General features: G+C 49.9%; 1 protein-coding gene across 1 annotated transcript in view; it reads right to left on the bottom strand.

Annotated features, from left to right (window-relative positions):
- DSCAM (DS cell adhesion molecule) overlaps positions 1 to 17,236 on the bottom strand; it is a 763,813-nt gene that overhangs the window by 117,451 nt on the left and 629,126 nt on the right. The window contains exons 16-17 of the mRNA XM_042956621.1: positions 14,604 to 14,771; positions 3,566 to 3,636 (exon numbers count right to left, since the gene is read on the bottom strand). Coding sequence (XP_042812555.1) covers positions 3,566 to 3,636; positions 14,604 to 14,771 — 239 coding nt within the window. The remainder of the gene's footprint in view (positions 1 to 3,565; positions 3,637 to 14,603; positions 14,772 to 17,236) is intronic.

Genomic DNA, 17,236 nt, shown 5'->3' with positions numbered 1-17,236 from the left:
GAAGAGAAGGTGATAGGCACCTTCAAAAGAGACTTGTTCCGTCGGGATTTTGACACTTAGGGACACGGACTGAAACCACAGTTTCCTGACAAACCAAAGAATTCTCCTTTAAGTTTTATGATTTTGCAGGTACTTTATCAAATCTGTTATCAAAAATTGGTAGCTTTACATATTTGTTCTGATTTTAAGGAACGCCAGCAAAAACATGCAGTAAATTGTATTTGCTTCTGCAGACCCTTCTGGCCTTTAAAGGGTTGAGGGGGGAGCCAGAGCTAGAAAACGAACCTTTAGTATCATTTATTTTTATTTATTTAGAACCACTGATGTTACCTCTAGAGTTGCTGCCAAGGTGCTGCTCAGCATTTTTATTTAATTCCAAATACGTAAAAGTATTAAAAGCCCGATTTAATATGGCCCTGGTTCTCGGACATCTGCCCGAAGGCTGACATTTGATGTGACGTGCAAAGGGCCATTTCCTCTGACACCTATCACAAAATTTGTGAACCATTACGGCCACTCGGTTTTCAATAAATTACAGGAGAAGCCCATTGGCCGTCCGTCTGCCCCACAGAGCAGGGCTCACATCTTTGGGTGTCCACCCACGGTAGGCTCGGGAGAACCTCACTGTAGCATGGGTTAGACCCTCATGATAGTACAGCCTGAGGCTCGGATTTCCTCATAGCTGGGGTGCCTTCTCCACGGCAGGTGCTGAACGATGGAAGGCTTCAGAGGCCATTGTGATATGGAACATCTATGCTATGGACCTCATCATTCTCAGCTCACAGATGTCCTCAGCCAATCATTTGTTCATTCACTCATTCATGCGTGCCAAGGTCACTGGGGACCGAAGATGGATGAGACACTCCCTGACCTTCAGGAGCTCACAGAACAACAGAACGTAGAACAGAACGTAGAACCCGTGTGATGGGGGTCTCCCTGAACTGTCACCAAGAGTGAGGGTGGCACAGATGCTCCGATAATTAATTCCACTTTGGAGATGCACACATCTTCACAGAGAGTCGAGTCAGAGGGACCGGGCAGGCAGAAGGGGGAACGTTACAAGCGGTGTTGGCCATGACCCGCAAGGAGGAGGCAGAGGCCAGCTGTGGGCACGTTAAGGGCCCATTGTCACTGGAAGAAAGCAGGGTGACAGCCTGCAGCCAGTGCTGAGTGGCCTGGCGAGCCCTATGGGTAGACCATTCAGTGGGCCCTGGGGAAACTTCACCAGACTTGAAAATTTTTAAATTTGACTTTTCTTTGGTGAAAGACATGGCTGGATAAAAAAGAAAGCCGTGTTGTTTATTTTGTTCAACAGAAGGGGCGTGTCACAGGAGCACTGCTTACACAGTAATTAAATGAACTTAGTCTCCAGCTCCAGTGTTAAAGAAAGGCTGCCAAAGTGCCCCTGACCTTTAAGAGGTCGAGAGCCTAAATTGGCTGTTTTCCCACCAAAGCCCCAGGGCTATTCTCTCCTCTGTCTTCTCTCCACGGAGCTCACCTTCTACTTCCGTCAGCTGTCCCGTGACCCTGAATGAGTGTCCAGCCCAGTCCTCTCACAACTTGGGGGATTTCTATCCTGCTGACTGGCGCAGGGCTCCCTCTCTGGGGAAATGTGATTTCTCTTTCTTTCTTTACTTCCTTCTCTCTTCCCTTTTCTGATCAGTCTCCGTACACAAGATATAAATCTGGGACTTCTACACCATAATAACATCAAGGCATATTTTCTCCAATGTATCATCCTTTACATATACTTTGGGTTGCAGATAAAAGCACAATTCAGTTGAATCGGGGACGCACTTCCATTACATAATCAGGCCAACAGGAAATGCCAAGCCAGCGAACGGCGGCCCTTACCTCGTTCGGTCTGTTAAGTCACCTGTGCACCTGTCCGCGTGCTGACGGGCCACACAACGTCGGCCCGCTGCTCCGAGGGAAAACACTGAACCATGCATTACGATCGGCTCATGACCTAACGGAAGCGAGGCTTTCTTCTAAGAGCCCACAACACGGTCATTCTTTTGACACTAAGAAGAAACGTAACTGCAATTTACCGATTTTGGCTTTTTTTTTTTCTTCTAGAGACAGAAAGGACGCAATGCCTCTTAAAGTCTCAAAAGTTTCCGTTTTTCGGTGTAGGAGCTCTGTGGACAGACAACTTTCTCATGAGGGACCAGAACGCTTTAGGGACCACAGGAATAGCTGGTGTTTTCCGGTGGCAAAGTGTGAGATGCTGCCGGGCCAGTGGAGGAAGCCTCACAGAGCCTTTGAGCCCGAGTGAGTCAGCATTCCGTCTGTAGCCTGGCCGGGATGCGTACGGGGCTACGGCTTGCTGAGTGCCTTTTATTACACAGCGTGTGATGCTCGCAGCTGGCGGACGTGCTCACAGAGACAAACACCACCCCCCTCCCACGCTGCTTGGCCTGCACTGTCCGTCCGGCTAAACGGTCCTGGCTTGCTGTCCCCCGGAGCCACAGCACTGGCTAGGGGATGTAAGAGCTCGCCGCAGGAGGGCTTGTGGCCTTAAAGTGCGTCAACACCACCATGACAACGAGGATCCTTTTGTGTTATGGATGCAGCTCACTTTTCTAAGGAGCTGGGACCGGAAGGAAAACAGCAACAGCAGGTGTGATGAGTGAGGTCTTCCCGGGTTTCAGGGGCGAGCCCCTTAAGGACCCCGCTGTGGTTGTCGACTTCTCCTCTGAGATGGAACGCAGGGAGGGAAACCAGAGCTGGAAGAGCCAGTGCAACTTACACAAGTTGGCTCCAGCAAGAATATTCTGGATAGAAGGGATTGGACCTACAGTCATCAATGGTAAGAGCACATCGAGGGATGACTAATCCCCTAGACAGTTTCCCCCACCACGTTAGTGACGTCGGGCAGTGCACCCTACGGGCTGCTTGTGACCAGCTTGTTCCAGGACATTCACCAACTCTGCTTCCTCCGCCAACAGCTTTGCTAGGAAAAAACATGCCAGCCGGACGAAACTGTGCCGAGTGGGCAGCTGTTCAGTTTGTCGCTCAAGCTGTGTCTCCCCGCAACCGGCTGACCAGCGGCAGGTCCGCACCTGTGGCCACGTGCGGTCACTGCTGCCTAGGATGGCACCTGGCTCCCTGAGGGGACATGACGGGCACTGTCCGGGACGCCGCGAGCTGGTGGAACAGTGCCGGCAGGGGTCCATTCCACCGGCTCAGTGGGCTTTGTGCCAGTCTGATGTGCCGCTGGGAGAAAAGCCACTAGAAAAAGCCCCCCCCCCCCCCCCCACCGGACAGAAATGAGACGCGCTGGCCACATCTGTTTCACTCTTTGTGTGGAGACCAGCTCTTAGGACTCCATCAAATTCCACGCGTGGAAACAAGGCAAAACGACCTCGCTCTTTGTGGGTACAGAATCGGCCGCACGAGTGTTCAAAACGGGGATACACATATTCGATTTCAAGAAAAGGGCTGTTAATCTCTTTTCGCAAAACAGAAGTTGTACGAAATTGAGTGCCTCGGCATCCTACCCCTTAACACGAGTGAAGGGCACACCTCGCGCAAAAAGCGTCAGGAATGCAAGTGTTTTTACCTTCCAGGTCACTCGGATGCTCTGAGATGAGATGGGCTCCAAGTGGACTTCCTGAGGTGGGCCGTCAGGAGCTGTGAAGACCAAAGCCCACAGGCCCATTAGAGCCGAGTTCCAGAACCGACTGAAGTCTACACAACACGCAGGCCCAGAAGGCGCCCCCCTCCCCCGCCCCCCGCCACACCCCCCGGAAGCACAGAGAAACGTGTTTGCAGCTTCAGGGAGCAAATCAATTTGGCAGAGTCACTGGGTCCTAAATTTACCCCGTGTTTACCCAGTCCCAGGAACAATGAACCTTGGGGACGCGTCCTGTCGCCTCCTCACCACGCCTTTGACGACGTGATTAATAAACCCTAAGTCTGAGCAAGTTCACAGGTAAAACAGGAAGTTGAAAAACAGCATTTCTTTTATAAACCTCTGCGGTGGCTGTTGGAGCGCCCTCTCTTTCCCTTGGAAGCTCGTGTTTAGCGACATGGTATTGGGGCCACGCAGGTTGTTCAGAGCTATTGGGGCAAAGCAAAAAAATCGGGATTCGTCTGCCTTTGAGTCTCTTAGACGACTTTAGTTTTTCGCACTCTCTGACTAAAAAACTCTCGTTACCCAAAGTCTGTCGCCTTGGAAGGCGGAAGAAGCAAACTTGAAGAGTCAAAGCGTGCAAGTCGCATCACCTTATTTTCAACGGTTGTAGAGATTCCGATTACGTTCCAGTTCCAGTCGGTCACTAGCGTGAGCGACGTGCTGGCACTGAGCACACAGCGTCGAACTCAGAGGCGGAAAATATTTTTGTCCGCCGAGAGTTCACATGTTATCAGAACGGCGAATGCACGCTCTGGGAGAAACCCCACCGTACGGCAGACCAGATACTCAAGTGTCTTCCGAGAAGTGGAAGCAACTGGTAACCCAGGACTCCGAGGAAGAGACTCCCTCGGGTGCAAACGTGCTATCAGAATGACAATTCTGTGATCCCTGCTGAGCTGCACAAGGGCCACATCTATGGACTTGGAGATGCCCCTTTGCGGCAGGGGAAGGAGCACGTGGCAGATAAGAAAGCAGAAACAGTGAATGTGAACTGGTCTGAAGGGTTCGCAAGTCAATGGCAGGGCTAAGATAAAGGTCAGATCAGGGGAGAGGGGAGGTCAAGGGAAACCTGTTTCCCTTGATTCAGGAGAAGCGTGAGCCATACTCGGATGGAGTTGCCAAGCTGGTGGGTGTCTCGGTCTTTCTGCCTGAGTTCAAATCCTGGCTGTTATCACTTAGTAGCTGTGTGGTGCTTTGCAGGTGACTTAATTCTCTGTCTGTTTCCCTCGTTATTTAACAGGACAATAAAATGCATGTCCTAGGATTGCTGTGAAAATCATGGACTCTGTAAATACAAGCAATAATAGTTATTACCATTGAGTGTTTTGCATAAGGGGAAGTAAAGGGGGAAATTCACACAATGAAAAGAAAAGGTACACTTGAAGGAACAACGTGTGAGCACAGACGCAAGGGCTCTATCAGGAGCAGAGGTGGTAGGGGTCCCAGGGGGAGTCGGAGCAACCACCTCCGGGTGGGAGGAGGGAAGAAAGAACGGGGATGCTTTCGGGGGACTTGCTGGGTGAGGGAAGCAGGCTCAAACCTGATTGCATTTTCCCAGCTAAATCATAAGAGGCAAGGTCAGGAAGTCAGAATTGGAGCAGGAAGGGGGGCCGTGGGCTTTAGGAACACACAGGCTTGAGGAATGGCCTGCGGAAAAGCGTGCCCCATACAGCACAGAGGAGCAGGGACCCCCAGTTTGGCACATGAACGTGACATGGGGAGAAGCTCACGTGTGGGCCTTCATGAGGCCACCGACAGGTGCAGACGGAGTGTGCAGGTGGGCTGGGGTGAGCAGTGCACTGGGCAGGAAGAAGCTGGCACCCAACTTCTACTGGAGGACGGACCACAGGACCCTATGACTCCATACAGGGGGGAGAAGCGGGGGTAGGGAGCTGACTCCAGAGGCCAGGGCTGGTGGGACCAGGAGAGAGTAAGAATGCCAAGAGGGGAAGACGATTTTCCAGAAAAAATGGTTCATCGTGCTTTAGAAATATGAACCGGGAGGGAATTGGAGATACTGGGTGTGCAATGAGCAGCTGGAAATGTTTACAAGGGCCGGGAGAGAGAGAGAGGAGGAGTTGAGTCTGCACTTGGCTTCCTTCCCCCATGCCTCCTTCCGTCCTGCTCACGCCAGCCCTGAGATCTGCCCTGCGGGTCTCCTTTCTGTGCTTGGTCGGCCGCTGTCCCCACGGAGGCTCTCAGCCTCACCCGACAGCCTGCTCCAGCCCCTCATCTATGGCTGGTGCCAGTTTCAAAGGGGACATGGGCCGAGAGCAGCCTTCAAACCACTCAGTCATCATACTGACTTCCCTGTGTTCTGTGTCCTGTGTCTTGCCTCCTTCTGCACGCTTCCATTCTGCACCCCCATCCCCCATGCACCCTCATGTCTCAGCTGCCACCAACATCTCAGTGGAACCCAACCACATCTGCCCTAGGCAGATCTGACCTTCTCCCCCGGAGCTTTCTTTTCCCTCTGTCAGTGTTGCCTGCCTGCACCTGTGTGATGCCCACAGTGCACCCCATCTCAGCATCGGGACCGTCACAGTCACTGTGGTGCTGGGCACACACGTAGACTGTCTTCCCCTAGCGGACTCTAAGCTGAACAGCCTCCCGATCCGGGTCCAGAGCAAGTCCCCGCTTTGAAGGGGAAAGAAACGTGCAGACACTGAAACAAAGAGCACAGTTCTCTCTCCCCAGCAGGTCATGGGGATGGTTGGTTGGCCATGGGTGCTGTGGCCTCTTGGATCCATCGATGATCCTCCAATGAAAGGAATGTGCTAGCACTGAAGGGGACTCCAGAGCAGGGACCAAGGGAGGGGCTGGCCTCCAGCCACCTGCCATAATGGTTGTCATAGCTCTGCACCTAGCTTCTGCTCACAGGGTCAGGCCTTGAATGCAGGAGCCTTCCACAGCAGCTCCAATGAATACCCGTGGGACAGGTTTCTCCCACATTGATGATTCTGTGATCATCAGGAAGCACGGGGTTCGGGCCTGAAAATCCTTCTTGGAAAAATTACTTTGAGGTCTGACAGCTATATACTGGTGCTGAATTATTTTAATTTAATTGTGCTACATCAGATTTCATGAGGATCCCATTTGAGAGGCACAGGAGACAGTGTGGGGACAGCCCCGCATTCTGCGTCCTCTGGGTGTGTCTGGGCCGTGGCCTGTGGTGTGGTGGCACACAGTCTCAGGCTTCACATCCTTGACGACATGTAGTCAGGCTTAAAAACAAAGATGTGAGGACAGCGTTTATAAAATGGCCTGGATTTTATCAGAAAACATGAAGTCAATAATGCAGTCATGAACTGGGGAGGATTTGTTTTTCCAGGCTGGTCCCTTACTCTCCGAAGGCCCCCCCCGCCCCAGTCCCTGTCTCTAGGACAGACCTGACCATGTTTAAGAACATGGCACCTTTTTATGTAGCCTAGTGGTTTGTTAGTAACTCATTTATTGGTTGGCCTATTCTCTGAAGGGAATGGTTTCTGACCTCCCCTCTCTTAAAAATAAAGTGATAGAAGGGTGCCTGGGTGGCTCAGTCGGTTAAGCGTGTGACTCAGCTCAGGTCATGATCTCATGCTCCGTGAGTTCGAGCCCCACGTCTGGCTCTGTGCTGACAGCTCGGAGCCTGGAGCCTGCTTCGGATTCTGTGTCTTCCTCTCTCTCTGCCCCTCCCCCTGCTCATGCTCATGCTCTCTCTCTCTCTCAAAAAATAAATTAACATTAAAAACAAACAAACAAACAAACAAAGTAATAGAAAAAAAAGACAAGGGAGGAAAGAACAACCTACACACACACACACATTAGCGCCATGCCCAATTAAACTAGGACGCATTTTTGGTTTTTTGAGCACTGAATTTTCCACTCTAAGTTTCTAAAGCATTATAGGAAAAGCCTTTATTGAAAAAATTAGTCTGTTTTTGGAATTTGCATGCTTTCCTGAGCTGTAATTAGCCCCCGAGTCTTCATCTCATGGCAAACAGAGGATTTCTGTAAAGTTATAATCCAAGGCAGATTGAAATCCCAAATGCTGAAAGTATTCAAGATCAACCACTAGGTCCTCATTTATTTAACTAACTTTGAAAATCGTGTTGACATCTGACATTTAAGAATTTATGTACATGCTCTTGAACTGAAGCTATCACTATATATAGAAAGCATAGTTTCTTCTTTTTTCTAGCTTTTTCTTGCAAGCTGGGAGGTAAGAATTAAGAATGAATGTGATTTTTCAAAACAAACACTCTTTGTATTTCTATAGAAGCCCAAACTGTTCAACCTGCAAAACGATAGTAAGTGAAAATGATATTTCAGTTCCTCATGTTTTTCCTAGGCAAGGCAGCCTTTACTAATTCTGTCTGGCTCGAGACACAATGATGACGGACCCTTCCTAACCTCCAGACATGCAGACCTCTGCTCTTGATTTCCTCTTACGGGCACCAGGGCTGGCCTCTCATCCCTGCCTCCTGACACAGCCCCTCTCCCTCATCCTGCTAACCTGACCCCTTGTGGCTCTCAATGGACAGTCTCCACAGACAGTCCTCTCTCTCACTTCCCATCAGCAGATACCAAGACTCCAGCTGTGGCACACCCCTCTACCCTCGGAATATTCTCTCCTCCACAAAGCCATCTCCTGGCTTTATTCAGACTCTTGGAACCAAATCAATCATTTAACCTGGCTGAACCATCCCAGTGGGAATCTGTTCCAAGTTTCCACCTCTGGTTCCCTTATTGGGGAATTTACTGAGGGCTTACTCTGCACAGGTCCAAAAGTAGGCAAGGACTAGATATAAAAATGGGTTTAAAAAATGTCCAAGTGGGGGGGCATCTGGGTGGCTCAGTGTATTGAGTGTCTGATTCTTGATCTCAGCTTAGGTCATCATCTCAAGGGCCTGAGTTCAAGCCCCGCACTGGGATCCATGCTGGGCATGGAACCTACTTAAGAAAAATAAAAAAATAAGGAAAAAAAATGTCCGAGGGGCAACTACACAATTCTACCACACATTCACTTCTGATGGAGGTATTGGGCATGAGAGCAATGTTCTTTGCTGGGAGGAGACAAAGACAGTGTTTAATAAAAATCAAATTAAACAAAGAACAGTTGACCCCTACATGGGAAAAAAAGGAATTCACTTAATAACTATTTATCAAGTGAATAGTTTATTAATTTAACTTTTTAATTTAAGACTTATTATGTGCCAAACAGTATTCTAGGTGGCTGGGATGCAGCAATGAACCAAACAGGCAACTATTCCTGACCTTGTGGGAGGGACTAAAAATAGCTCATAAACAAAATAAATTGGTAGATTATATGCTATGTGGATGGCGAGTGATGCTATTTTTAAAAAATGAGAATGTTGAGGAAGGGAGGGGACCTAGTATGCTTGAGCAGGCAGTGGGTTGGACCAAACACCTGAGGAGTTGTGGGAGGAGGGGGAAGAACATTCCAAACCATTCGAGAACATTCTAGGTTAGCCAGTGAGGGACTATAGGGCATGGATGAGGGACAGCGAGGCAGCCAATGATTTGTTTGGTTTAATTCTCAAAGTCTTTCAGTGGAAGCTGAAGAAAAACGACAGCCACGGGGGCAGATTGCTAAAGGCTCAGCGGCAGGGCGTGCCCGGTTCTTCCCTGTGGGCAGACGCTGTGCACTTGACCGTCTTCTGGAAGAACACGGTTGATGCCACACTGGGTCCTACTGTGCACTGACCTTCATGTATACTGTTACACGTGGATGCCTTTTATTCCTTAAGCCCTCATCATATCCTCTCCCTCTCAGCCCCCAGCTCAGCACAAAGAGGACACTCTTCCTCTGGATCACATCTTGTTTCTCTGGACTGTGATCAAGCCTGATGCCCAGGGCTGTTAACTTAGCACCAGATCCAATGGAAACCCAACGACTCCATGTGGTGACCCTTCCGTCATCCTGACCTTCTCTCCTCTGGTGCGTCTGGAAAAAAATTCAGTGGTTTCTCTGCGAGCTCCTGCATATCTGAACTTCTGCATTCTATGGGCAGTTTCATAACGAAGACGGTGAAGGGATCAGCCACCCAACCTCGGGCACCGGCGCTGGTGACACATAGCGTTCGGAGCACAGCTGCTAATGGGGAAGCTGGTCTTGGGTGAGGGTCAGCTGTGGACGTGACGCGACGATCGGTGTTGAAGGAACTTGGTAAGACAGTGCGCCTCCGGTCCATTAGGATCTAATCCCATTAACTCTTGCCTGTGTCCCTACTTCCTCTCTCTCCTTCTGCTCTCTGAGGGGCTAGAGGCTGCTGAGGGAAGTCAGGAAGACAGCTCTAGACAGTGAGACCCCTGATGCATGTCAAGCATATACCAGGGTGTCTGACAAACGCATCTGTGAGCCCTCACATGAAAACACACTTGGGACTGTGGCATTGGAACCGTGCTATTTTCTAATGTTGGCTAAGGACACTGTGTAGGTGGCAGTGACACCTTCTGCACTAAGCTTTGTGACGGAAGATACAGCAGGAGTCCAGAACCCACATTCCCACCACGGCCTAAATTAGGGATCTGTAAACTTTTAAAACAATTTTATTTATTAATACTTTTGAGAGAGAGAGAGAGCACGCACACAAGTGGGGGAAGGACAGAGAGAGAGGGAGACACAGAATTGGAAGCAGACTCCAGGCTCCAAGATGTCAGCACGGAGCCCGATGCAGGGCTTGAACTCACGAACCGTGAGATCATGACCTGAGCTGAAGTTAGGCACTTAGCCAACTGAGCCCCCAGGTGCCCCTGGGATCTATAAACTTTTTACGTAAGGGGACAAGTAGTAAATATTTAGGCTTTGCAGGCCACAGGAGGTCTCTGTGACATATTCTTCTTTTTAAGATGAAAAACCTATTCTTAGCTTGAGGGTTGTAAGTGGGATTTGGCTCATGGGCTGTAATTTGCTGAACTGTTACATGAAAAAAGGGTGGGGCGATGATGAATTCCGGGGAGTATATGGTCAGCCTCAAGGTAACCTCTGTACCCTTGGCCCCAGCTGATTCTTGACAAGCAGGCACTCAAGAGGAATTGTTACTAGATTTTGATCTGAGTTTTCCAGATTTTAAAAACTGACACCTAAATTCAAAGATTGGCACGCTAATAGGCAGACCCGAGCCGAACACACACTCGGGCCTGCTGTGCTGTGGGCTGCAGTCTGTGACCGGGAACAAGGCCCAGCCCATCAGGACAGGGTCAGGAATCTCAGGCTGCTGGCTCTGGTGATGCCCGTGTCTTAGCTGGTGCTCGGACACGTGTGGCTTCCTCTTCCTCCACCTTCCACCCCTTCTTCCCTTTTGCCTCTCTCTACTTTTCTTCTTTTATTTTTTTTAATCTTTACTTATTTTTGAGAGAGAGAGAGAGAGAGAGAGAGAGAGACAGAGTGCGAGTGCGAGAGGAACAGAGACAGAAGGAGACATAGAATCTGAAGCAGGTTCCAGGCTCGGAGCATCAGCACAGAGCCCGACGCGGGGTTCGAACTCACAAACTGTGAGATCATGACCTGAGTGAAGACGCCTGACCGACTGAGCCACCCAGGTGCCCCTCTCCTTTTCTCTCCTCATGAGGCCCTTCAAAGCTTCAGTGCAAATATATCCTCATCGCACACACAGGGGGTTCACCGTTATACCCACTCTAACACAATCCTGTGAGGCTTCTTCATGAATATTCCTCCCACGTCAGAATTCCATGAAAGGTCTGCCTTGTGCCAGCCACACATGAAGAATGAGACCTGAGCAGCGTGTAGCCCCTGATGATGAGGGGGGTCACGGCATCATCCGGGACACTGAGCTCCATGGAGAAATGATGATATGCCTCAAAGGCAATTGCCAGAAGGATTCCTACTTGTGCTGGGGAGGAGCACTAATGTCATCCAGGGAGATGGGAACTTGGTTGCCCTTCCAGACAGAGGACTCAGCACACATGGACAGCATGGCAGGTGGGGGGCAGCAAAGGGCCAGAGGAAGCTGAGTGCAGCTTCCAAGTACAGGGGGTGTGGGGAGACCCGGACCTAACTAACCACCTCCCCGACTCATGTCCCCACCCAGGTGGGTACTGACCGATGTCCCCCGGTACCTCAGACTTGGGCAATGCCTCGCCATAAAAATGAGCGGGTCTACAGATTCCGGAAGTTTCCATCTGAGGATTCTTACTGCCTGAGAGGTGAATGTTTTTTTAATCTATTTTTGAGAGAGAGAGCATGCAGACAGGGGTGGGGCAGAGAGAGAGGGGGACAGAGGATCTGAAGCAGCTCTGTGCGGACGGCAGCGAGCCTGATGTGGAGCTCCAGCTCGCGAACCGCGAGATCGTGACCTGAGCGGAAGTTGGACGCTCAACCGACTGAACCACCCAGGCTCCCTTGAGAAAATCTGCTTTTTAAAATTCCAGCCACAAAACCTATGCACCCAGACAAAGCCAAATTCTGTTTTGAAGCTTCACTCTGTTCCACCTGCTCCTCTCCTTGCATCTTCCCTTCGCTCATCTGAATAGTAAATGAGCGGGGCTGGCGGGAAGGAGCAGCCGACAGCAGCCAGCGTGCAGGTAAAATCCAAGAGGCCGCCCTGGAAGCCAAGGAGGTGGCTTCTGCATCTGAGCGTCTGCAGAGATGCTGGGAATCTGTACTGCAGGCCGGTGACCGGAGCGGCTGTTCGCCTGACCGCCCAGCCCGGAGGGACGCGCTGCCATGGCAACGGCCAGCTGCAGCAGAGGCCACGCAGAGCCAGAGAAAAGCAGCAGGATTCATAACGGCGATCAGGAAGGCAGCCCCAAGATGCACCAGGGGAAAATACAGTTTTCTTGAGAAGGCTGTCAAGACGGGGCAGCGTTAGGAAGGAAGGAGAAGTTTGCACAGTGCGTCAAAGATTACATTTTGGGGACAGTGTGTCTTCCCTAAATATACAACGTGATGACATTCCAGGAAGTTAGTGGGTTGTTGAAATATTTAAATAAAATTCTATTTCTGCAAGAGCGTGTTGATGCGCATTTCTCACTTGTTTGAGACCTACAGAGTGCTTTCACAGCCTGCCTTTCCCCCCCACCCGATGACCCACACGGTTGGGGTCAGGAGGAGAAAGCCATCATTACGTCTGTTTTGCAGATGAGCAATCACACCGAGTTTCTAAGTAATAGAAATGGCTCAGCCCCGGACACTCAAGCATAAAGCTATCCTATTGCCTGCCCTTAAAAACGGTTTTCAAGAACTGATGTGTTCCTGGGTTGAGAAAAAGTGCTCATCTCTAGTTCGGGAAGAGCTGTCCATTCCAACCCAGTACTGACAGAAGACGGTATTGACGTAATCAGAAGAATACATGTTTGCATTTTTTTTGAGCCAGCAACCTTACTTCCTGGAATTTCACCTAAAAAAATAGCCTTAAATGTCAAAAGATATACCAGAAAGGATGTTCATCACAGTGGTGTTTGTAGTAATAAGAAATGGAAAATTTCTTATTACTAATAATAAGATCTATCTTATTATCTAATAAGATCTATATAAGATCTAATAAGATTCGATTTATTAAGTAGATGGTGGAAGGGTATCATTAGGAATCGCAGACGAGTACTTAAGGGTATACAAGAGCGATGTCCTTCCGGAAGGCCGCTAATGAGGGCCAAAGAGAAGTGCGTGGAAGGAAGAAAGTCAAGAACAGCCCTAATTCCCCCGGTGAAAGCTAAAACAGATCTCCCGTGGACTCTCACTCATCTGGGGATGATCCTCTTAACCCTGGTGATGAAGAAGGGATCTGAGACTACGTTTCCAACTTTATTGCAGTGGTGGGTCGTAGCTGATTATCTCCGATTTCAGGCAGAGAAAGAAAAGCTAGGTTTGGGGCTGGACACTCTTCCTCCCAAGAGGTGAACCTGGCCTTGATTCCTTAGTTTTCCTTCCCCTTTTCCTGCCAGGAGGTGGGTTGACAGTCAGCTTTCTCAGTCCTCTACAAACTGGTTAATTCACCCCCTGGTAGCCATGCATGTGGGGGAGTGTGCACACACATGTGTGTGTGTGTGTGTGTGTGTGTGTGCGCGATGACTGATTTACGAGGTGGTATCGCCATGTTCACTGGTAGCTCTAGGTGGTGGGATTATGGAAGCGGTTTTACCTTCTACAAAATGCTGATCTCTAGCCTCTTAATTTTCTTTAAAAAAATTTTTTTTGACATTTATTTATTATTAAGAGACAGAGAGAGACAGGGCATGAGTATGGGAGGGGCAGAGAGAGGGGGAGACACAGAATCGGAGGCAGGCTCCAGGCTCCGAGCTGGCAGCACGGAGCCCAACGTGGGGCTCGAACCCACGAATCTCGAGATCATGACCTGAGCCGAAGTCGGCCGCTTAACCGCCTGAGCCACCCAAGAGCCCCTAGCCTCTTAATTTTTAACACTGACTATGAAATTCTTTGTAATAGGAAAAAGAACAGTAAAGTGTGCTATAGAAATATTGACATTTCTAACCAACAAAATATCTCCTACCACTGTCCCCCCAACTCCTCACGCACAGAGTTTTCTTGCCATTTTCTACTGAAGCGATCCTCTCACACCTGGGCTGCGTAGGGCCTTGGGCAAGACATACACTCAAGGCTCTCCTGTCAGCCTGGACTCCATGCATCCAAACCAAGGAAGTGTAAAAATGGCAGCTTTTACAATTGTAAAAGTAAACCGTAAACTGTAAAAGGCAATCGTAAAAGTGGTCGTGCAGCTCTTTAAATATCACCAGATTGTTAGTCTTCTAGGTTTGCCTTTTAATTCTTGGACACGAGAACCCTGAACGAAGTCTTATTTGAAGAGCAGCGCCTTCAAAGCAGGAGGCAAGGCACTGTCCGAGTCTCTAACAGGGCCTGGCGCCATGGAGGGAACCCTTCAAAGGCCAGACACAGGCAAAGGCCTGAGTCCTTGTTAGCTGCCTGAGCCCTGAGGGCCGGCTGGGGGGCTCTGGGGTGTGGGCCTCGCCCGGTCACACGCACCTGCCTCGTCCGCGGTGATGGAGAGCTCGTTGCTGGGCTCGCTCTTGCCAATCCGGTTCTTGGCGTACATGCGGATGCTGTAGGTGGAGGAAGGGTGGATGTCAATGATGGTGGCCGAGTTCAGTTGAGGGGAAACATCTTTGGTTCTCTGAGCAGAATCCCAGGAGTCTTTTGGGTTTTGTTTTTCAAAAAAGAAGAGATAGAGACGTGAGTTTTTTTTCTCTGCCTTTGACAGTTCACAACTAGGAATCAAACACAGACAGACAGACACACACACACACACACACACACACACACACACACACACACAGAAAGGAAGGAGGAAGGGAAGAAAGAAAAGTTAACAACTCTAAGTGAATTCCCAAAGCAATGCTCCCAGTGTGTTCCAGCGGGCTGGCCACCAGAGGGGGACATCATACTCTCATTACCCACGCTGACGGGGACAAGGGCCGTGGGTGGCTGAGTCCGGGAGGACCTCGGAGGCAACCCCACCCATGTACTCGTGGATATGAAGGAGGACAGTACACGCGGTAAAAGCACATGTCAGCGAGGCGGTAAACAGCCATAGCAAGGCACTCATTGTACAGAACAGCAAAGGGGATTACGGTTCAGGCACTGCCCCCCACGCCCCCCCCCCCCAAATCCCTGGTCCTAAAAAGCATTTGAAGAGCAGAAAGACCTCTAGCCATATCAGGTCCTTCCTTCTCCAGAAGCAGAGGGGTGAATGTGAAATACCTCCATAAACACGAATCTCAGTCTTCGGCGTCAACGTTTACTTTCAAAGAATTTATTGTAGGGATTCTTTTTCAACCACAGTAATATTAACAAGAACCCGTGCCCCATGTGAAGAAGGAGCATTGGAGAGGTGACAATTTGTACCTGCTGATATTTAGGCTTCAACCAATAAGGAGCACGCAATTCTTATTTCAGAAGACATTTGGGCGGTTGTTAAGGGCGGGGGGTGAGGGATGAAGAGATGGGATCAGTTGTGGGAGAAAAAAGACAGGAGGTGGTGGACACAGATGACGCTTATGTACTCCCACAGCCCCCGGGGTCCCCTAGGGTGACGTTCGCTTGCAGGAACCCCACTGAGATTCTGCATTCCCTGCTGGATTCTGAGCTCCATGACAGCAGAGACCATGCTCGCCGTGTTCAATGCCGTGTCCCCAGTGTTTGCACAGTGCCTGATGCACAGCAGACAAGCCACGATTAAATGCATATTTAACAGATAGATACATAAATGGCACACACACAGACGTCCGAGCCCTGGGTTCGTTTCCCCCTTCCACGTTAATGATGAGCACGGACGTTTAGAGGGCTGGTCTGCCTAAAGGTAGCCGTGAATGTTAAGAGGTCTTCTGGACCTTGCACCAAAATAGGTTTCTTCAAGGTGGCCTTGGAATGCTGTATCTTATCAGAGAACACAGCACAATGAATATCCATTGCACCTAAAAGGAAAACTGTCACTTGAGTCAAGAAGACCGAAGATAGAAGAACTCGGATGTAGAAGAAGCTGGTACAAAAATTCCAATGGTGGAAGGGAAGAGTGGGTTTCAACAGAGGAGCCCGAAGTGAGGGGATTAAGTACCAGTGGCCTGACACGTAGACACGAGCCTTGTCCTGCAAAGGAGAAAGCCAAGCCTTCTGGAGAAGACGTCTGGAACAAGAGAGGAACCCTCAGGCACTAGAAGGTGCAGAGAAAGTAGCTAACCAGCCCTGGGAGGAAGCAGATACTTGTGGTGGTTGATGGCTCTGCCCAGGGCCGTGTGGAGGTTTCTGGAATTGCCAGGATGTGTCTGGGAGGTGGCCGAGAGCCCCAAGAGGCATAGTGACATCCACTGACCACCTCCTCCTCCTGCCAATCAATTCATGAGTAGTCCGTGGGGTCGTGGCCAAGGCCGGGGGTCATGGGCTGGAAGCAGAAGGTGTTTTTAGCTTCTTTCTTGCAGTTCTTACTCTTTGGCAGAAAAAAGGATGATGTCAACGATCATGATTATTAGAATAAGGCTCAAAACAACACAGGGTGGATTTTGAGCTGAAGGTCAAGAAGATGAGAAAGAATGTTTTATCCCGGAAGATTTGAAAGCAACCGAGTGGAGAAGGAGAAGAAAGCGTAGTTCAATCCACCAGACACCCTCTGGCAAATGATACAGCATCAAAGGAGGAATAAAAACAAGGAGGTGACTACCCAGGAGAAAAGAGTCGGGACAGGGCTTGGAAATGCGGCTTCTGATCTCAGACGCCGACGTGCGGACAGGCAGGACGTGGATTATTAGCAGAGTGTGCTGGAGAATGCAACCCTGGGCGTTGCAAACAACCACAGAGCGATCCTGGCACTTGGGAGGCTGGAAATGCACACTGAAATGCAAATACAACTAGGAAGGGTGTACCACGGACAAAATACAGGAACTTAGGGGTACGTCACAAGCAGAAATGCAGGCTGGGGAATCTGAGAGGCCTGGGATGCAGGCATGAATGGAGAGTACTGACTGGTTAAGGGCACGGACGGGAAGAGGCAAGGGATGAAATTGTCAGGGGAATTTATCACGGGTCTCCCTGCCCAGTGGAGGAAGGGGACGGTGCTGTCCGGATGCAGAGAACGAAGGCAGTGTAAGGAGGGCTTATAAGTCACG

The sequence above is a fragment of the Panthera tigris genome, chromosome C2 (assembly GCF_018350195.1).
Source record: "Panthera tigris isolate Pti1 chromosome C2, P.tigris_Pti1_mat1.1, whole genome shotgun sequence".
NCBI classification, from domain to species: domain Eukaryota; kingdom Metazoa; phylum Chordata; class Mammalia; order Carnivora; family Felidae; genus Panthera; species Panthera tigris.
This window is presented reverse-complemented; position numbering and strand designations above follow the sequence as displayed.